The sequence below is a fragment of the Myodes glareolus genome, chromosome 10, assembly GCF_982192425.1.
Source record: "Myodes glareolus chromosome 10, mMyoGla1.1, whole genome shotgun sequence".
NCBI lineage: Eukaryota > Metazoa > Chordata > Mammalia > Rodentia > Cricetidae > Myodes > Myodes glareolus.
Window position 1 is genome coordinate 23,739,769 of NC_142035.1, and position 22,754 is coordinate 23,762,522.

Below are 22,754 nucleotides of genomic sequence, written 5' to 3' on the forward strand. Positions count from 1 at the left end.
CAGAATTGTTATCTTATTTGTACAGGCTTTATAAGCTTAGTTCATGCAGTTTCTTACAGTCTTTACGTTTTGGGAATCTAACACAGAGCTTTCTGTATCATATTTTTATTATTTGGCAACAGTGTTGATGCACTTTCAGCCTTGTCTATGTATCTGCCAGTTTTAGTGGACACAAAATAGTAAAACTTGATTCTTTGGTGTTTAAATGTTTTTCGGTTTGTTTTTTATTTCTGTTTTGAGAATTGCAAAAATTCATTTGTACCTTTGTAACTGTTTTTAAGCCTTTTCTATTTTTCTGCTAGACTATGTTCCCTAAAGCGATGTAAAATTAGAACAAAGGGTATTATTTTTGACTATATTGTCATGTTATTTTTTAGAATGACTACCAGTTCTGTTGCCACTAGCTACTAGTTTTACTGAATTTTAATATTATTTTGTTTGTTTGTTTGTTGAGATAGGGTTTCTCTGTGTAGCTTTGGTGCCTGTTCTGGAACTAGCTCTTGTAGACCAGGCTGGCCTTAAGCTCACAGAGATCCGCTGCCTCTGCCTCCCAAGTGCTGGGATTAAAGATGTGTGCCAGCACTACCCAGCTATATATTATTTTCTTGTAGCATTGTTGTAATGCATCACAGTTTAGTTGGGAGCTGGGTGATACTTTGAATACTTTATCATACAAATTTTCATACACAAAATCCTCCTGTCATAGTGCCTGTCATTTCTGTTTAACATGTTGCTATATTTTTAATGGGTTAAACTATAAAAATAGAAACATCTTTCTGGACAGTGGTGGTGTAAACCTTTAATCCCAGCAGAGGCAAGCAAATCTGTGAGTTTGAGGCCAGCCTGGTCTACAGAATGAGCACCAGGACAGCCAAGGACAGAGAAAACCATATCTTAACAAACCAAAAATAAATAAAGACATCTTGATACCATATGACAGCATGCATCTCTTACAAATACAGCATAATCAGTGTAGGTGGACTTTTCTGTCCCACCAGCAAGTTCCCAAATAACCACATGGAGACTTAATTATAAATGTTTAGCTCAGGCTTGTTATGAGCTAACTCTTACATTTTAAATTCAGAGTAGATTCAATAATCTGCCCTTTTATCCTATTATATCTATAATACCCACAATCCATTGAGTGATTAAAACCCACCCACCCACCTCTTGGGAATGTGGGCATTGTATTTTTAAATTTACTTCCTACTGTCTGTGAGTGACAGTATCTTTTAGAGGATCCTGAAAGAAAAATTTGAGTTAATTGTCAAGTTCTGGCAGAGGTAGCTGTACATTTTTTTTTTTGTCTAGTCTATGTATAATGGGAAAGTGCAGGGCTTGTCTCAAGTACTGGCTAGGGTAGTCTGTGAGGGTGGATTATCTCACCTAGCTACCTTGAAATTGTTCTGAGCAGTTTGTAAACCAGTGCTGATCTTTAAGTGGTGCTATCAGCTGAATGGCATCATATGAACCAGGTGGAGTCATTGTTGTGGGGTCCCATCTTCTTTCTGGAGACTTCAGAGGTTACTGTAGGAAAAATTATTGTTCATTGTGGAAAACTTAAACATTATTCATATCAAAACAAAAGTTTGAATTTCAATAGCATATATTCAAAGAAAGGCACCATAGAGTCAAAAATAGGCATGGGGAGAAGTAGAATTTTTGATAACCTTAGTCCCTAGATTTTTATTTTCCTTATGTCCCACACCAGGTGGCTCCTAATATGAGACAGAAACTCTGAATTTTTCTTTGAACAGTATTGCTGGATTTAGAGAAGTATAGCCACCATCCAACTCCAAAGCCAACTTTGATTTTTAAGTGAGTCGTGACTTTATACTGAGAAGTAGGGAAATATGTATGTTTAGGTAGTGAGATTTTACCCTGCGGAGAATATTGGTACCATAAGTCAGATTTCTCTACCCAAGCCTCAGTGTTGTAGTTAAAGGATTCAATATTGGCTGTGTGTAGTACCCATTCGTCATTGGTGCTGATCTGACTTATAAGTATCTTTTACATTCTAAAGTTAGCATTTTTAAAAGCAAGAGACTCAATGACTACTTGTCTGGCTTCTGGATCTGCTACTCCTATTTAAGTTAATCTTTGCAAAAGGTCACTAAAGGGTTCTCTTGGGCCTTATATAACTTTAGAATATGATTCAATTCTTTTTCCTAGTTCTTGAATCTTGTTCCAAGCATTCAAGGCTGCTGTATGACATAGGGACAATATGTATTCATTGTACGCAGCTTGACTATCTGAATCAGCATAAGGGCCCTTACTAAGAATTTGATCTTGGGAGGCCTCAAAACCTCTGACTCTATCTTGATGTTCAAGGGTCTTAGCCTCTTGTCCAAAAACTCTTCTACTGTAACTGTGGACCATGATCTAGTACAGCTCAGACTAATTGAAGCCAGTCATGTGGAGTAACCTTATTTCTTGAAGCCCATGTGTTTACCAACTCCCTCACATGTGGTGAATGCATGCCATAAGATACTACTGCTTGCTTAATATCTTTTAGATCTCTCATATGTATAGCTTCCCATTTACTTTCTGTATATCCTTTTGGGTATTGAATATTTGCTGGTTTTCCAGCTGTAATAACAGGATAAGTAGCTAAAACTCTTGATAAGTCATCTCTGACTCTGAGAAGTACTGATGATGCTAAATCTTTACTATTGTCTTTTACCTGTGTACCTCTTTTCCTTGCTTACCAGTTCTGACAAGTTCCTTGATTGATTCAAATCTTTTTATCACTATCTTTTATAAAGTCTGAATCTCTTGATCTGTGAATATTTCTAATGATTTCATCAAATAATTTCTGGTTCTTATTCTGCACATGTGATTCCAAGTTTTTATATTTTTCTATTAATGATATCTTCTCATCCTTAGAGATTATTTGGATGGCATTGTAGATTGCCTTCAGGAGGGATGATCTATCTGCTAGCTTGTCAAACTTTTTAACAGATTTGTATTGTCAATTTCAACAGTATGAATCCTTTCAGATAATCTCTCAGTGTCATTTTGTAAGGTTTCATAATCCATTGACATGGTTTGAATTTTATCTGGCTTATTAAGGTCATCATTTTCAATGGTATGAATCCTTTCGGCCAACTTCTCTTTAAAGTTGGTATCGTTTCTAAAAGTTTCTCATCCTTGGCTCTGTTATCAAACCATTTCTTTAAAGATAATAATATGAATTTTCAAACTGATATCAGCTATGGCTAAGGGTGTGTAAGTCCCAGGTAAGACATATACCTCTTCTAGAATTTCATCCATAATAGAAACAAAAAAGATTATTAAATTCTTGGATGGGGATATTACCTGCAATTATCTTAGGAGTGGTTTACAAATTGCTAAAAAAAAAAAAAAAGAAAGAAATCATAGGAGGGTGAGTGGGGTAGCAGGAGGGGAATGGGAGGAGGAGAGGAAGTGTAAATTTTTGAATGGAAAAAAAATCAGATTAGCTGAAATGGTATTTGTAAAAAGAAGAAGAAGAAGTATGATTTTCTTGGTTTTAAAAACGAAATAGGAATTACATTTTAAAAAAATCATAGTTAGCAGGTGACCTACCTCTGTTAAAATCCTAGTTTAGTTGAGACGTTTAAGGTGTAATAACAATGTGGGCCAGAAAAGCCTGTGGATTTTCTAAGCAGAACTCAAAACCAAACTGAATGGAATTTTATTTAAGAGATGCTTGTCAGGGCAGCCGTACAGCAATTGCACACAGGTTGCAGGAGTCAGGGGAAGCCGTGGTAGCCATGTAGGAGCCACACACACACAGGGCTGGGGACAAGCAGCTGGACTGCTGGAGCCACAGGAAACTGCAAGGAGCTGCAGAAAGCTGTGTGTGTGTCCCGTGGGGTGGGAGCAAGGATGCGCAAGGCAGGAGAGGAAGCTAAGCCGGGGCGGATGGGAGCTGGGAGCACTACTGCTTTTCCTTAACCCAGGTGGCTAGGTTTGGGTTTCAATTCCTAGAAGTGGAATTCCAATCCCAGCTCTGGCCTGGGCTGGTGACTAAAAGGCCTCAGGCATACGGCTTTTTCATAAATGCCACAAAAGTTGGGCACCAAAATGAAGCAAGATTAATAAAAACTTAGAGGAAGAAATTGGGGTTCAACCTGAAGGTCAGAAAAGTAAAACAGCCAGCCACTGACTCTTACCTCTACCTCAGTCCAAAATGGTGCTCTTGCCTCCAGGAATCTCAGAATAAAACTAAGAGCTGTCTCCTCTCATTTTACAATCCTCTCTAGGGCTGGAATTAAAGGCATGCACTGCTCGGTTTCTATAGCAACTAGTGTGGTTACTGGGATTAAAGGTGTGTGTTACCACTACCTAGTCTGTAAAGGCTGACCAGTGGGGCTATTTTAACTCTGATCTTCAGGCAAGCTTTACTTATTAGAAAAATGAAATGCCACTACAGGCTCATAGAAATTGTGTCTTGCCTCAGCTCATTCAACTTTATGGGAAGACCACAAGGAGAACTCAAGGTAAAGCCACCCTGGCACGATCAGCCTCTCTCTTTCCATATCACATTGTGTGTTAGTGTTGCTGGTGCTAGTCAAAGTCAGACGTGGTGGCCCACACCTGTAACCCTATTACTTGGAAGGTTGAGGTGGGAAGAGTAAGAGCTTTAAGTAGCCTGGGCTATACAACTAGATTCTGTCTAAATAAATAGAGCTATGTTATTCTGAATCTGGACACCAGCTGATCTTAGTATTTGAAAAATGCATACTAAGGTTAGGAAATGTTTACATGGAGTCTAGGCTTTATTTCATTTCCATGTATGGGTGGCAAAGTAGCTATACTAGGGCACAGTTGTGGGCTTGGAACATCTGTATTTATTTATTTGTTTCTTTGTTAGTTTTTGCAGTTGAAATAATTATTTCAGAATATAAAGTAAAGCCAGGCGGTGGTGATGCACGCCTTTAATCCCAGCACTCGGGAGGCAGAGGCAGGCAGATCTCTGTGAGTTTGAGGTCAGCCTGGTTTACAAGAGCTAGTTTCAGGACAGACTCTAAAGCTACAGAGAAACACTGTCTCGAAAAACAAAACAATAATAATATATTAAATGCTAAATTAAGATGTATGATGTTATCAACGTATTTATAGTTTAAAACAGACGAGCACTGATACAGACTGTATGGGCAAGCTGGGACAAATCAGCTAACCAGTGAGACTCCAATGCATGATAGAAATCTTTTAGGATTTCTACATTTTACAAATACATACAGCCCTTTCTCTCTCTCCCTCTTCTTTCCTTTCCCCTTCTTCTCTCCCTTTACCTTCTCCTGTGCCCTTCCTCTTTTTCTCTCTTTTGAGATAGTCTCAGAGCAGTTCTCGGGCTAGCCTAGAATACATTGTGTAACCCAGACTGTCCCCAATGTGTCTGTATTTTAAGGATGTTGATTGAAATATAATACTCATTAGGAAAAAATGCACAAACCATAAAGAGCATGACTTATAAAATGAACTTACCTCTATAAGTAACTATTATACAGCTGTTTTGAAAATACCTTGAGCATTCTTTCTGATAATAAAGTTTGTTTGCTAAAAAAGAGACCATACACCATTTCTTTTACACCTCTTTCTAGAATAAAATAACAAAAATAGTAATATATGGAATTTGGCTGGTCATCAACATTTACTTAAAATCTGTTTACTGGGTTTATTTAGTCTTTTCTGATGTTTCTCTTCTTCTTCTTTGTTCTTTTCCCTTTTGTCTAGGTCCTGGGAGGAATGGAGAGGGGTCCTATTGACTACCTTCTCTGAAAGTGGTCAGAGAGTTCTTAAACAGGTCTGTCAATTCTGTGAAATACAAATAAAAGTTGTATTTTTTTCAAAGACTTAGTTTCAACTAAAAGGATTGAATTAGGAATAAACTTTTAGTTTTTTGTTTTGTTTTGTTTTTTTGTTTTGTCAGTACAGTTAGGCAAGCATTAAACCACTGACCTATCTCTGGGTCCATATACTTTGCTCAAAATTTTTAGTTTATGATACGTGTATGTATGTGGTAGGTATGTGAATGTCATGGTGTATGCATGGAGGCTGGAGGTGGGAGTTATTGCTTTCCTCCTACCATCTGGGTTTTGGGGAGATTGAGCTCAGGTCATCAGGGTTGGCAGCAAGTGCGGCTGTTTTCTTTACCTGCTATGCCGTCTCACTGGCTAAACTTTACCATTTAAAACAAAGTTATTTTGACCTCAGTTTACAACAAAATATTTTTCTTTGGTAAGCTGCATTTGGCATGTAGGTTTACTAGTTATCTGTTTGATAGAAAAGTATTTGGCCATTTGGGGGTCAGCCTATAATCCCACCACTTGACTGAGACAGGAGGATTATGAGCCTGGGTACATACTGAGTTCAGGGCCAGTCTGTACTACATAAGAAGACCCTGTCTCAAAAAAAGTCACCACCAACAGAGTATGTTGAGTCATGTCTTTATCAGTTGTGTCAAATATATGAAATACAGATGAATTTTTTTATTGGTTTTATAGGAGAAACCAATAATAGATGAAGAGGTGAACTTACCAGCTGTGTATGATTTTGGAAGGGAATACAAGCATAGATAAAACCTCCAAAGTCAATTATTTATTTGCCCCTTTCTGATGTTCTTAGAATTCCTAGCAAGCTGCCTTATAGGTCTCAAAGGGCCTAGTGTCTTTGTCATCACCAGTCAGCTCTATCATTATATAGGTACAAATTTGTCTTTACATTGTAATCCCCTGGTATTCTTGAAATTTTGATCATTGCCTGTGCCCATTTTTAGACACAGTAATTGGTTCAAATTGTTGATCCTTTTATTTTATTTATAAACATGTGCACATATAACTTACATGCCTATACATACCCCCCACCCCCATCATTTGCTTTTTCTTTTGTTGTGGTGCTGGGATTTGAAGGCAAGGCCTTGCTTGTGCTAGGTGAGAGAACTCCTCAGCCCTAAGATTTGCTTTTCTGTTGGTGATAATGATAGCAGGTGGGTTTTCTTCCTTATATTGTCATTTTTTTTTAATTTCCTGCCTTTTTTTCTTGCAGAATTTTGTTTTGTTTTGAGACAAGATCTTACTGTGTAGCCATATCTGGCTTGGAACTTGTTTTGTAGACCAGGCTGGCCTTGAACTCACGGAGATCCATTTGCCTTTGCCTCCTGAGTGCTAGAATTAAAGGTGTCTGCACAATGACCAGCCGTTTGTTTGTATTTGTCAGTCTTATGCGGGTTTAGATTTTGAGTCATTAAATAAACCTTTCCCACATGAAGTTACAAATATTTGTTCTGTGCTGCTGTAATATTAAAATGTAGAGTTTCATCTATTATATTTGAAGTTTTTGGTCTGTTTGGGGTTATCTTATTGTGTAGCGGAAGAAATTCAATTAGTCTCCCATCCACTTACATAAGTTTTCATAGTAGTTTAACTGTTGAGAATATGACATGTGTCATTGTTCATTAATGTGCATATATTGTATGTGTGTTGTCTATGCATGTGGAAGATAGACCATAGCAATCTTCTCTTCTAGAAACCAGAGAGGACTTTGGATGACACTCTCTACCTTATTCCTTTGAAAAAAAAGCCTCTTAGAACCTGGAGCTAGACTGGTAGCCAGCAAGCCACAGTGATGATCCCCATGTCGACCCCACTGTGCTGTTAGAGTTCCTGTGCACACATGGCCATGCCCAGCTTTTCATAGGGTGCAAAGGATTTGGATTCCAATTCTTGGCCTACACAGCAATGACTCGCTGTAGGTGGAGGCTGCTTGTTCATTTCCCGGCTGCCCAGACCCAAAATAATCACACAGAAACTATATTAATTATAACACTGCTTGGTCAGTAGCTTACTCTTATGAACTAACCCTTACCTCTTAAATTAACCCATTTTTATTATTCTGTGTAGTGCCACTAGGCTGTGACTTACCAGTGCCAGCATGTTACTCCTTCAACAGCTACATGGCGTCTCCTGTCTCCCTGATTCCGCCTTCTTTTCTCCTCTATCTCTGCTTGGAATTTCTGCCTTGCTCTATTCTGCGCTGCCCTAGGCCCAAAGCAGCTTCTTTTTTAACTAATGGTAATAAAACATATTCGCAGCAAACAGAGCAGAATCCCACATCACCGCTGCTTTCCTGTCTAAATAAAAAGGAAAGCTTTAACTTTTACATGGTAAAATTACATATAACGAAACAGTTATCAAGCAAGAATTATAGTTACAATATTTAGTTCATTTACATTTGGCAAATTAAGGAAAATATTCTCATTTATCCTATATTTGTGAGTCTAAAGTTTTATATCTAATTTATCTTTTATCATAACTAAGGAAAGTATAACTATAACTATCTGTTCTTCAACTCCATCAAAGACCCCAGAAGGATATAATATTACCTAAATTAACAGGAAGTACATTGTAAACAACTTTTAAAACTCTAGATTTGACAAAGACATCTCGCTGCCTGGACAGTCACCCAAAGTTCTGTAACATTGGGGCACCCATCTTCAGCTTACAGACCCTTAGTATCTGGCAGACTTGTCCATGAAGCAGGAAATTTCAAAAATAGGTCCGCCTATATTGGCAGTTTGCCAGTCACTTTCTTCTCTGTCCTGCAGAATGTCTGGCAGACACATGAAGCAGGAACCCTGAAGGACTGTCTCACCTTCTTCAGGCAAGTTCAGCAGTCATTTTTCTTTGGGTCCTGCATGTCCAGTTTATACAGCATACCATCAAGCAATCCAGGCAAGAGCAGTTTCTTGCTCAAATGACTAACAAACTCCATAAGGAGCCTCTTTGATGTCCATCTTCCTCTTGAAGTAGATTGGTGCTGCCAGGAGCAGATGTGTCTCGTTGTCATGAAAAGTACTAAGTTCTTAAAACATTTTAAATGCCATATTCTGTTAGTCTTTGAAAGATTTGAAAAATACCTATTATCTGAAATATATCTCTGTACATCTAGAAAACCTAACATGAGTAGAAGCTTGACTATTAAAGATGACTATTAACCTGTATTTTTAATTATGCATTACATTTTTAAGTGAGCTACACAAACATGATACCTTAATCGAGAACAGACATATACATATAACAAAATTGACCTTAAATTTGTATCAATGAGCCAAGATCCATACCAATGTAAAGTATTCATCTCTATAGCATAGAGGTGTATACTTTAAATGTAAACAAACACTTATAAACAATCATTTAGGGAATTTGGGTGTTGTTCTCTGGACTACTTCCTGCTGATTGGGGGTGCTGTTAATCAGGTCTTTCATGGAGTATCCTGTGTGGTAGGTCCATCTTAGCCAGCAGTCCTGAAGCTATCAAGGATGTTGGATCATCTGGGCCATTGCTTCAGGGGATCTTGTTTGATCAAATCATATTAGCCAGTAAGAAATCCATAGCTTTCTATCCTCTGTGGAAACAAAAGCAGAATTTCTTTTCCAAAGCAAAATATCCTTATACCCAAATTTTGAAATCAAGATACCTTTAAAATATATATGTTGGTTTAGCTTAGCAACCCATACAATGAAATGTCTCTATGTACTTATCTCATTCACTATCAAAAAATTCAAAGAAAACACAATAATATACATAATCCAGACTCTCTGTATATTTTCATCTTTATGTGGCTTATTTTTCTTTTTTTTACTCTATGACTTTTTAATATTTATTTTATTTACTTACTCCTTTAATCTATGACTGTCTGTACTCTGTCTCTTTAAAGACTTTGTTTTATTTTTTAAAACTATTTCTTTTTATAGCTGTCTATACTCCTCTCTCTCTCTCTCTCTCTCTCTCTCTCTCTCTCTCTCTAGTCTATGTACATTTTTTAAACACACTGTGACCCATTCAGAGGCTTATTTCTATCGGAATCTGTCTTTATTGTGTATCTGTGATCATTTTCTGACCAGGGACGCTTTTAAAATGGTAAGCAACTTGGGCCCTGGATGCTGGCTCTGCCTCTCTGTCTTAAAATAGGCAGAGATACCTTTACTGCCAGCTCTGAGACCACCAGTCACTACAACTCTGCTAAGCAGTTGGCCCATGCTGCCACCAAGTAACTTGCAGCATGTTGCCCGCAAACCCCATTCAAGTGCTTGGCCTCCTGAAAGAGCCAGAGCTGTTCATGCAATTAGCATGAACCAGGACACCTTCTTAAAGGAGCTACACAATATTTGCTGCTACTGCTGAGTCAGGAAGCCTTCTCTTAAAGGAATATTGCTTCTGTTTGCTTCTAGCCATGAAGCCGTGCTTACCTCTTTTTTGAGAGATGTGTGTGTGTCTAGAATTCCTTCTCAAGCTCTCTCAGGTTTTATGTGGATGTAGTTGGCCCATGTTGTTGTGCCATTTTGTAGGTGGAGACTGCTTGTTCATTTCCCGGCTGCCCAGACACAAATAATCACACAGAAACTATATTAATTACAACACTGCTTGGCCAATGACTTAGACATATCCTGGATAACTCTTATATCTTAAATTAACCCATTTCTATTCTGTGTATCACCACTAGGTTGTGGCTTACTGGTGCCGGCATGTTACTCCTTCAGCAGCTACATGGCATCTCCCTGACTCTGCCTTCTTTTCTCCTCTATCTCTGCTTGGAATTCCTGCCTTGCTCTATTCTGCGCTGACATAGGCCCAAAGCAGCTTCTTTATTTACCAATGGTAATAAAACATATTCATAGCATACAGAGGGGAATCCCATATCACCTCTCACCCACTGAGCCTTTCCCCAGCCCTTAATAACGTGTTTTAATCTGATAGGATTTAATCCCTTTCTCTAATCTGATTTTTCAGTTTTCCTACAAACCGTAGAATCAGGTTGTCTTATATTATAAATTATTAAATTATAAATTAAATTATAAATTCACACATGTGAATCCTCACCCACGAGGGTACTATTTTATTCATGTCTTTAAAAAATTTTGTCCTTCATAAGTATTTTAAAAAAAAATTATGTATACAAATATTTCGCCTTCCTGCTTGTATGTATTTATGTGCACCGTGTATGTGCCAGGTGCCCAAAGAAGTCAGAAGAGGGCTTCAGATCCCCTGGAACTACAGTTGTGGATGACTGCAAGCCACCATGTGAGTGCTTGGAATCGAACCCGAGTCCCCTGCAAGAGCAACAATGAGCTATCTTTTCAACCTCCTTCATATATATTTTTAGGTTTTCTTTTTATATCTTGCCCTTTCTTTTTAGTTATCTTAAAAATTTTAACTTTCTTGTCACTACTAAAAATGAGATCTTACCCCACGTGTTGATAATTACATAGGTAATACATGCTGTTTTTTTCTATATATTAATTTTGCACCATGCTGCTTTGCTAAATTTTATTATCTGTCCTTTACTTGATTTTCAAGTATACAAATCTGTCATTTTCATTAGTTTTATATTCTTTCCAATTTTTTAACCTTTATTTCTTATTTCATTTTACTGATTTTATACATCTGTGTTCCTGACTTCACTGATATTCTTCTCCTGCATGAAGCTGCTGCTGACTCATGCTTGTTTTCTGCATGTGGTGCTTCTCCCTTGAGTTACACACTAGCCCTTACTTTTGTGCTGAGAAATTTATTATGTTAAAAAGACTTTTTTTTTGAGACAGGGTTTCCCTGTGTAGCCCTGACTGTCCTGGAACTAGCTCTTGTAGACCAGGCTGGCCTTGAACTCACAGAGAAAAAAGGGGGGGCACTAGGGAAATTAAGTTTAGTGGCAAAATAAAATGTGTGTATAAAATCCTAGATTCAGAACCTAGTACTAGGGACATGGATAATTTGCATCAGTGGAGATGACCACATAACATCTTCCCTCAGTTTCCTGATACCAAGTTTGCTTTGAATTCTAATAACAGACTTCACTTGGCCATGGTGCATTATTATTCTTTTAAAGAACTACCAGATTCTGTTTAGAGTTTGACTTAAAGTCATACACACCAAACAGTGTAATTAAGATTGATCTGTAGCTTTCTGCCTCCGAATCGTGTTGACTTTGAGTGTTTATATTTACTTCATAAAGTGAATTGAGGGTCTGGGAAGATTGCTTATTCAGTAAAGGTGCTTGCTACCAAACCTGATTAACTGCATTCAGTCACTGGAACCCACAAAGAAGTGGAAGGAGAGAACCAACTCTGAAGTTGTCCTCTGATCTCCATGTGAGCACAGTGACATGAGTGCCCACATACATGTAAAATAAAATAAATGTAATTTTACAAATAATTGAAAGTTTTCCTGTATACTGTGTGCTCTAGAACTTCAGGTCATTATACTTCTGTGATCTGTAAAGTATTGTTTTTCAGTCCACTTGTGTATGGTGCTTAGGGGTTGACTGGGATCCTGCAGGTGGTCATGGTGGAAGCTTGAACTGTGAAGAGGTGAGAATGAAAAATCTGATTTATATTGACTTGGTCCATCTGGATCAAGACTTCGGGGAGTCTGATGCCAGATGGTTTATTCCCAACAAATTGAAACACATTATAATTTGGGGGAAAGTTTCCTGTTGTGACACAATCCCTGGAAGGAAAATAATTAATTACATTGAAACTTAACTCAGTACATATCATATTTTCCAAGACAATTGGTTCTAGAGATAGGCTACCTGCACTAGCTTAAAGGCCTAAGGGTTTGGCCTGGTTTCAGTCATACAAATAGCATAGAGATCATTTAGGCTATTAGCCAGCTCTGGTCCTGGTTGTGGGAACTTGGGGGAGTCCCTGGCTATACAGAAAATATAAGGGCCATTTAAACTACTGGGTTTCTCTGGTCCTGGTTGTGGGATTTGGGGGAGCCCCTGGCTGTGGAAGTCATTTAGATTACTAGCCAACTCCAACCCTAGTTGTAGGAGCTTGTTATGACCTGGCCGAACAGATAATGCAGATTACTAGGTTATTAAGCACTTCCAATTCCCAACTTTCTGGATGGAAAAATAAGTTTTACTTCTTTTCCATTGGGAAGATAATCCTGTGTACTTAACATTCCTGGTCTCCCTGGAGATCTGTGGGCTCAAGGACTTGTGTGCTGTGCTCTCAGCATAGGAGTATTAAAATATTTACCTTGTAGCTGGGCGTGTTGGTGAATGCCTTTACAGGTGGATCTCTGAGTTCAAGACCAGTCTGGTCCATATAGTAAGTTCCAGGATAACCAGAGTTATACAGAGAAACCCTGTCTCCAAAATATATATATATATATACACATATACATATGTCTGTATACACACATATACGCATATGTCTGTATACACACATACACATATACATGTGTGTATATATATTTTTATATATATAAAATGATGAACAAAACCTTGACCAAAGTAGTCATGAATTCTTTTCAATTTCTTTGTCTTTTTTGTTTCTTTCCTTTCTCAGTTTTTCAGGACAGGGTTTCTCTGTGTAGCCCTGGTTGTTCTGGAACTCAACTCTGTAGACCAGGCTGGGCTCAAACTCATAGAGATCCTCCTGCATCAGCCTCCCAGTACACCACCACTGCCAGTTTGTTGGTTTTCTTTCTTTACTTTCTTAAATCAACTAATTATATAACTATTTTAAAAAAATATTCTTCCAATATAAAAATATTTGAGCTGAACATGATAGCCCCTACTTGTAATCACAGCACATGAGGAGGTGAGACCGGAGGATTGCTAAGAATTCAGGGTCAGACTTGGCTGCAGAGTACTACCTAACTTACATTTTTAAAAACATTATCAATTTTCCTATTTATTTTTATTTACTTGAGATAGAGTCTCGTGCAGTGCAGGCTCTTCCTTGTAAGACTGGCCTTGAACTCTTGATACTCCTGCCCTACTCTCCCCCTCCTACCTAGTGCTGAGATCACCAGCTTGAACAGCTAGGCCTGTCCGTTTCTGAGACTGGTTAGTTTGTTTGGTTTTATTTTTTAAGACAGGGTTTCTTTTGTAGCCTTGGCTGTCCTAGAACTTGCTTTGTAGACCTGGCTGGCCTAGAACTCATAGAGATCTGCCTGCCTCTGTCTCACAAGTGCTGGGATTAAAGGTGTGCACCACCACCTCTGCTTGGCTTCCCTTTAGAGTTTAGTGAAGAAAGGGTCTTGATATGTAGTTCAGAAGGGCCTTTAATTTGTGCCACTCTTGCCTCGGCCTCCTTCAGGCTGATTGCAGGTGTGTCCTATCAATGTATGGTTCTTTTCCTATTTTCTAATTGAATTCTGTTTTATTAATGTCTCATTTTGTTCCCTATTAGCTCATTTTAATGTTTTATTCTAACTTTGAGTCAGCTGTTTTTGTCATTTATTTACTTCCCCTTACCCCTCTTGTAGATATTTTATGACTATTAATTTCTATTTTTTCAAGTTTAAATTTTTATTTTTATTAGCAATCAAAGGAAAAATTACATCGAAGTGTATCTTTTTCAGCCATTTACTCAAACAAAACAAACAGGAAATCTTTTTCAGCTTTGTGATACTCTAATTTTCCAATTCAAACAATTATCAACAGGAGCTAGACAGATGATTCAGCAGTTAAGAGTAGGTTCTGCTTCTGCAGTAGACAGATAGTCCCAGTATTCATGTCAGGAATCACAATGCCTGTTTCCTAGTTCTAGGGTATATGATGCCTCTTCTGGCCTCCAGAGGTACCGCACTTACATACATTAAAGATAAATGCATAAAGTAAGAAATTAGAGGCAGCAGTATCTCAAAATTGCTAGACAGCAAGACTGTGCTCACTCATAAGTACACATAATTTAATGCATAATGCCTAAAAGATCATAGTTGATATGAGTAAGTCTAGTTCTTACCTTTCAATCATGGAAAGCATAAGGCACACTGATGAGTTAAGAAAATAATCAGTTTGGGGATGAGAGATGGCTCAGCAGTTAAGAGCTCTTGATTTAACTGCTTTTAACCAGAGTCCAGTTCCTAGCATCCATGTCAGTTTTAGGGACTGGACACCCTTCTTTGACTTTATGACCACTGGAACACACGTGTGCATACAAACAGAAACATAAAAACATAAAGGATAAAATACATCTTTCAAAATTAATCAGATCGGTTAAAGAGGGTATAAGAGATGATTCTAGCAGAAATGTTTGAAAAACAATATGGGGTATTGCTCAGTTGCTTAGTATACATGAAATCCTAGATTTCATCTCCAGCAGTACATTGTGGTTCATCCTATAATCCCATTAGGGAAGACCAAAAATTCAAGGTCAGCCATTTGTGGTGGTAACATGTGCCTTTAATCCCAGCACTCAACAGGAAGGTGGACCTCTGTCAGTTCAAGACCAACCTGGTCTTCATAATGAATTCCAGGCCAGCCAAGGCTACAAAGTGAAACCATGTGACAAAAAGACAAAAAAAAAAAAAAAAAAAAAAAAAGAGAGAGAGAGAGAGAGAGAGAAAGAAAAAAGAAAATTCAAAGTCACCTTGGGCAATATAACTTAAATCTCAGAGACAGAAATATGTTTAAAAAAACAACAAGAAAAATCTTTGGTTTACCATACAAGTAAACATGATGGTACAAATCTGAAATGGCAGCGTTTCTGAGGTAGACGCGGGAGGGTCAGAAATCCAAGAACAAACTCAGCTACGTAGAAGGTTTGATTGAAGTCAGCTTCCAGGATTCAAGTGGTAGCCATTACTTTAAAAATAAACAAGACAAGCTGGGTGGTGGTGGCGGTGGCATGTGCCTTTAATCCCAGTACTTGGGAAGCAGAGGCTGGGAGATCTCAGGGAGTTCAAGGCCAGCTTGGTCTACAAAGCAAGTTCCAGAATAGCCATGACTACACAGAGAAACCCTTCGTGAGTCTTGACAATCTTTGCCATTTTGTCCACTCAAATACACAGATGAAACTGCGTTCCCAAGGACTTCTGCCCGCTGCCACCACCCACAGAGGAATGTCTGTGAATTTCTTCCTCACAACTTGCCTGTATTCTTTGGTTCCTATATGTAGTATTGATTTACAGTTTTCTAGAAATTTTGAATTTTTGCTTGATATTTTTTTCTTAACCTGAATCCATAGGTTTTGCTGTTCCTTTGAGATGGAAAGACTTGTTTGTTGGTTCTATCTTGAGTTAATCATTCTAGTGCACTGTTTATTAGAGTATTTGAGCACTTTATTGTTTCTTTAGATGTATTGAGGTTTTTCCTTATGGTCTAACTTTAAAAGTACTTTTTTTCTTGAATTAAAAAAGCAATTAAAAATAGTTTTTTCTTACTTACTAACTACTACCAGTATATATCCATATAAAATGTCAAGATTATAAAATCAATATTGAGCTGGCAGGATAGTTTCTGAGGGTAGGGACACTTGACCACCAAGCCTGATGACCTAAGTTCAGTCCCCAGGATGGTAGAAGAGAAGAACTGATTCTCACAGGTTGTCCTCTGACCTCTGCACACTGTGACACATGTTTACATGTATGCACACACACACTGCATAGATATTTTAAAGATTTTAATCAGTATGTGGCAATAACAAAGTTATAGCACTTTAGTTAACTATGTTATAGTCTAATACTATCTTGTTAAGATAGGTAATTTTTTTCTGGAGCATGCCAAAATAATGAAATTTCCATGTTTAATTTATATGTTTGCCATAAAAAATGCTTTACAATTTAAACTAAAATTTTAATTAAAACTATGATATTGTGAATAAAATAGGAAAGGGCAATTGTACTTTATGGAGTTTAAAAATTGATATTCTGTTAGATGATGTGAGTCTAATATTCAATGTAAATAGAAAATAATTCTGTGGAACTGGGCAGATGCTCAGCAGTTAAGAACTCTGCTGCTCTTCTAGGGCACCTGGGTTGGGTCCAGCACCCATGTGGTGGCTCACAACCATCTGTAACTCTTCTGGCTTCCAGAGGCACTAGACACACATATGTTGTACGTACATAAATGCACCCAAAGCATATACACACAAAATAAACAAATCTTTAAAAACTTATACAAAGGACAATATTTGGTTCCAAATATCTATAAGCAGTTTCCCTATTTAATTAGGCAGGTTTAGGAATGAAAGTTTGGAGAGTGATGGAAGCCAGAGTTCCCAGTTCTGTGATTCTTATATGAAGCTGGTTTGGGTTCCTGAGTTTTGCTTCTACATTCTGTATGAGCAGTAGGGCATGTTTTAAGATTTCTAATGAGAATTCTGATTTAATAATTTCTAGAATTCCCATATTGACTTTATAACTTACAGTGTTTGTATTTTTTACCCTGATATCTTTATAATACTGTGGTTTTTTTCTTTCCTCTCTTTTTTATTTCTCTCTCTTTTTTCTCCTTTTTATTTCTTTTCTAAAAGAATTCTGATTTGGCTGCTACTTTGAAATACAAGCCCTGAAGATGCCACCTTGTTTGGACTTAGAGGATGACCTGGATAAGTGATAAAAATTAAGACATTTTGGTAAGTGAAACTTTATGTAAGACAGTTTGTTAAAAAGTCCATTTTATATGTATTGTGTGTGTTTTACCTCATGTATGTGCACTACATTCATGTAGTTCCCATGGAGGCAAGAAGAGGTTGACAGATGCCCTGGAACTGAAGTTACAGTTGAGAGCCTCCATGAGATTCTAGAAATTGAACCTGGATTCGAGCCAATGCTCTTAACTGCTGAGCCATCTCTCTGATTTCTTTCACAACATTTATCAGTATATAGAGAATCTGCTGATTTATTTTTATTTGCATGTGTGTTTATGGGTAACCATGGAATCCAGAAGAGGACGTTAGGTTCCACTAAACTGGAGTTATAGGCAAGGTTGTGAGACATCTGACATGGGAAGCAAGCTCCAGTCTTCTACAAGAACACTAAGCTGCTCAGCCATCTCACTAGTCCTGCTACTGGTTTTTCTGTAAATTTTATATATCTAATTTCTTATGGAAAGTATTTTCTAGCCCTACAAACTTTCTGGTGAAGTCCTTAGGTCTTTTAAGTACATAATCATATCTGAATACAGGAGTGATTTGACCTCTTCCTTATTTCTGTGCTTTTTATTCACCTCCTATTAAAGAATTCAGGTACTCTCTAGGAGTGATACTATACACTTTTATTTTATATTTTGCATAAACCTTTAATTTCAGCACTCTAGAGGCAGAGGCAGATGGATCTCTGTGAGTTCCAATACAGCCAGAGCTACATAGAGAGACCCTGCCCCCAAAAATGCAAATATACAACAGAGAATTCAAGCACTATATTTAATAAGAGTGGTGGGAGGTAGAATAGGACTGGAGAGTTAGCCTAGGGGTTAAGAATACTTGCTATCCTTACAGAGAAGCCAAGTTCAGGTCCCAACACCCACATGGCAGCTCAGAATCATTGGGTCCTCTATAAGAGCAGTATGCCCTCTTTTAACAGCTGAGTTATCTCTCCAGCCTCTATGTCTTATTTCTATTTGTATATGTTTGTGCCACCAAGAGACGTAGAAGTCAGCAAACATGCAAGAGGCAGTTCTCTCCTTCCTCCATATAGTTTCTGGGCATTAAACTTAAGTTTGGCTGCAAGAGCTTTTATACCCTGAGCCATCACACTAGCCCTCGGTGTGTATTAACCGTTTTTTTTTTTTTTTATTATATCTTCTTGGTTCAATTTGGGTAGTTCATATATTGATCAAAGTACCCATTCCTTCAAGATTTTACAACTTACTGTAAGTTTTCAAAATATTCCTAAATAATCTTCTGAATTTCACTGCTTTCATAACTTCTTTTTAGTCTGTGTAAGTATGTACATATGTATGTATGTATGTATGTATACTGGCCTTGAACTCTTTTTATGGCCAGATCCTCCTACTTCCACCTTCCATGTGCTGGAATCATAGGTGTGATCACTGTGCCTGGTTTATGTGATGCTGGGGACCAAATCCAAGGCTTTGTGCATGTTAAGCGAGCACTTGTCAACTGACCTACATCTCCAGCCCCTTTTTCTTCATTCACCTCTATTTATTTTAGTTAGTTTGCTTATATTATCAAAGAACTAACTCTTGGTTTCATTAATGTCATATTTTTGCTTTATTCATTTCATTAACACCTGTCCTAGCATTTATTTTTTCTTTCGTTTTATTGAAAAAGTTGAAACATTTTTATTTACTACTTGTTTCTATAGATGGCTTTGGTGTATGTGTATAGGTCAGAGGACATTTGTAGTTTGATTCCTTCTACTATGTGGCTTCCAGAGATCAAACTCATCATCAGGCTTGGCAGCAGTCACAGTTAACCTGCTAAGTCATCTCACCAGCCCACTAATTTTTTTGAGACAGTCTCAGGTTTGCAGGCTTAGAAGCAATGTACTTACTTGTTTAGCTGTCTCCCCAGCCTGTGTTATGGCTTTCCATCTACTAATTTTGGTTTGACTTGTTCTTGTTTTACTAAGACCTTGACATACATCATTAGGTTATTTTTCTTGCAATTCTTACTTTGAAATGCTTGCTATATTAAATAGTTACAGGTTTTAGGCAGTTTTAAGACTCAGTCTTTTCTCTGGCTAAGCAACAGCTTTTAAGCCTTAGAAACCTTTATTAGTTTTATTTATTTACTTCTAATACTTATTAGAATTTTTGATTTTTGTTTGTTTAGTTTGAGGCAGGGTTTCTCTGTGTAGCCCTGACTGTCCTGGAACTTGCTTTGTAGACCTGGCTGGTCTCCAACTCAGAAATCTGTCTGCCTCTGTCTCCCGAGTGCTCAGATTAAAGGCATGCACCTCTGCTGCCCAGTTGTTTATTAGAATTTTAAAAATGTAGCTGGAAAGTAAATAAAGTTGTTTTACAAAGGATTGTAGTGCTGTTTTGTTTTTTTGAGACAAGACTCTGCAGCCTAGGGTGGGCTCAGACTCGTGTTTTCCTTGCTGAGATTACAGGTGTGCACTGTCACACTCCCCTTCTTTATTTCCCTGTGTCCCTTTGTATGTTCCTCCCAATATCCTCGTCCTACAAAACAGTAGCATATAGTATTATGAAAGGAAATTTTACTTAGTGAATAAATTACATCTTTTAGAGAAGTATGGATGATATGTTAAATAATAGTGATCTGTTGAGTATATGATGATATGTTAAAATACTCTGCACCCCTCCCCCCTTGTTTTTGAAGGTTTTCTTATTGTTCACTTTGCATATACTTCTGGAATAATACACCATGGTTTTGGATGACCTTCCAAACTTCGAAGACATCTATACTTCCCTGTGTTCATCAACAATGGAAGATTCAGAGGTGGATTTTGACTCTGGACTGGAAGATGATGACACAAAAAGTGATAATATTTTGGAGGATTCCACAATTTTTGTAGCCTTCAAAGGAAATATAGATGATAAAGACTTCAAATGGAAACTGGATGCAATATTAAAGAATGTGCCCAACTTGTTACACATGGGTAATTGCTTTAATTTTGCTTCCTTCTGATTACTCTTTTGAATGTTTGCCCTTTCGTGGTTACTGTTAGTTCTGCAGAGTAAATTGGAGGCTGGTTTTAGGTGCAAAGGTAGAGCCTTCCCATGCTGTTAGCATGTCTTGTTACTATCATTTTTTATTTATTTTTTAGTTTGTGTTTTAGAAAGAAGTTGGGTCTTATTACTGAAGACTGAGGTTATAGTCTTTATTACATTATACCTACTTATTTTGTATATGTAAGGTGGATATGTGCCATAGAACATGTTCCTTTCTCCATGTAGGAACCAAGGAGCAGATTCAGGTCATCAGCTTTACTGGTGGGTAGCTACCCACTGAGCCACCTCAATGGCCCAGATTGTATTTTTGACTCAAAAACATTTTGTCAGTCTCTGGTATGATGGAAATTTTAAAGGCTTTTATTTTTTCCCTAAAACAGGAACGTAGCTTGGACTACCTTTAGTATAGTGATCTTCCTGAAACTCTGATTCTAGGATTACACGTGTAGGCTGTCTTGCCTAGTTTTAAAAGTTGCTAGTACAGTTTAACTGATTATAATTAAACATTTTCAACTATATTAACATTAAGACTAGTATAAGGAACATGGATAAGTTTCCAGTAATTATCAGATTGGAAAGAAACTCTGTCTCTATTCTGTGGAACTGGGATCCACAGTTTTTCAGTGTTTGGAGACATGTCTCCAGATACCATGGGAAGGCAATAGTCAAACCTCAGGGCTGGATTTTAATGCCATGTCTGATTTCATTAGGTAACTACAGCTTTCTGGATCACTTAGCCTTTCTCTGGGCTCCAACTTCCTTACCTGCAAGAGAACTTTGGCTAAACATTGTCTAACCATTTTTAAATTTTGTGAATATATCAATCCCATTGCCCTTAGTAAGTGATCTGTTTTATTGTTGTTTTACATTAGAGCAAGTGGATTCTGTATTAGTATTTAGTATTTAATGGTTTAAGAGCTGGAAGAGGGGTAAGAGACATGTAGGAACTCTCACAGGTATCTGGATTTCAAAAAAGCATATTCCTGTATGGCTATTTTATTAATATTAAAAGATATAATTGAATAAAGCATATAAACCATTCAGTTGATCTGAGTTAATAACAAAAGGGAAATTATTTAGTCTGAAGCTACCAGATAGCTTTTATTTGCTGCCTTGTCTAAAATGTAATTGTAAACAATATTACTCAGTTAATCTCTCAAACTTTGATTGTAAATTACATGTAACCATTTTTATATGTGGTTTAATGGTACTTAAATACAGTTATATTTTACAACATTCACTAGCAGCCATTTTTATAACTCCTGTCTTATAAAATTAAAATCTATACTTATCATTTAGTAACTTCCCCATTCCTTCCCTATTCTAGCCCTTAATAAGCACCATTGTACTTTCTACGATTTTTTATTTAAAAAATTAGATTTTTTTATGTGTATGGGTATTTTGCCTACATGTCTGTAAATACCCCACATTCATGCATTGTCCATGGAAGACAGAAGAGGGTATCAGATACTGTAACTAGAGATATAGCTAGTTGTGAGTTGCTATTGTGTGCTGGGGATTGAACCTCAGTTCTCTGGAAGAGCACTCTAAACTACTGAGCCATTTTTCCCCACACCATGATTTTGACTATTATACAAGCAGAATTGTGTAGTACTTGACTCTTTATGACTGCTTTATTTCATTTAGCTTAGTATTCTCATTGTTTGTCCATGCTGTAGCTTGTGATGGGCTTCCTTCCCATTTCAGGCTGAATATTCCACAGAATGTGTGTCTATACCACATTTTACTTACCAGTATTTATCTGTTGCTGGGCACTTGCATTACTTCCATGATTTAGCTGTTGTAAATAATCCTGCGATAAACATGGATATAAGTTTCCATATTCTGCTGTCAATTCTTTGGCTGGATACTTAGAATTTAAAATGCTATATTATATAGTTTTTTTTTTTAAAAAAAAACTTTGTACCATATATTTCTCTTAGCAGATTGGACGATTTGTATATTCCCATCATTAGTACACCGGAGTCCCCAGTTTTTCCATATCATTGCCAATATTTTCTATAGTCTATTTTTATAATAGCCATCATTATGTGATATGGTATCTAACTACTTGATAGTGGTTTTTAATACGAAATCCTTAAGAAGTCCAGTATTTCTATTGTTTTTTTTTTTTGTTGCTTGCCCCTTTACTGTTGTATCCAAGAAATCACTGCCAGATCCAAGGTGGTGAAGGTTTGTCACATATTTTCTTCTAAGACTTTTAGGTCTATATAAATGTTCCATTTTCGGTTAAATTTTGTATATATTAGGTTAACTTCACTCTTTAGCATGTGTACACATACTTCCCTCAGAAACTAGTTAGGTTTTTTTGTATTCTTAAAAATCTGTCCAGAAGTATGTATCAGTTT

General features: G+C 37.2%; 1 protein-coding gene across 7 annotated transcripts in view; it reads left to right on the forward strand.

Moving 5' to 3' along the window:
* Window positions 1-22,754, forward strand: part of Ncoa6 (nuclear receptor coactivator 6) — an 88,613-nt gene that overhangs the window by 15,043 nt on the left and 50,816 nt on the right. For 5 of the 7 annotated variants that reach the window (XM_085697171.2, XM_085697172.2, XM_085697175.2 and 2 more), the window contains exons 1-4: window positions 5,722-5,791; window positions 10,996-11,066; window positions 17,258-17,359; window positions 20,033-20,312. In XM_085697171.2, the coding sequence (XP_085553297.2) occupies window positions 20,078-20,312 (235 nt within the window). In that variant the 5' untranslated portion in view covers window positions 5,722-5,791; window positions 10,996-11,066; window positions 17,258-17,359; window positions 20,033-20,077. Of the gene's footprint in view, window positions 1-5,721; window positions 5,792-10,995; window positions 11,067-17,257; window positions 17,360-20,032; window positions 20,313-22,754 lie in introns of those variants that run through there. The other 2 variants (XM_087911084.1, XM_087911085.1) reach the window with 2 other exon arrangements.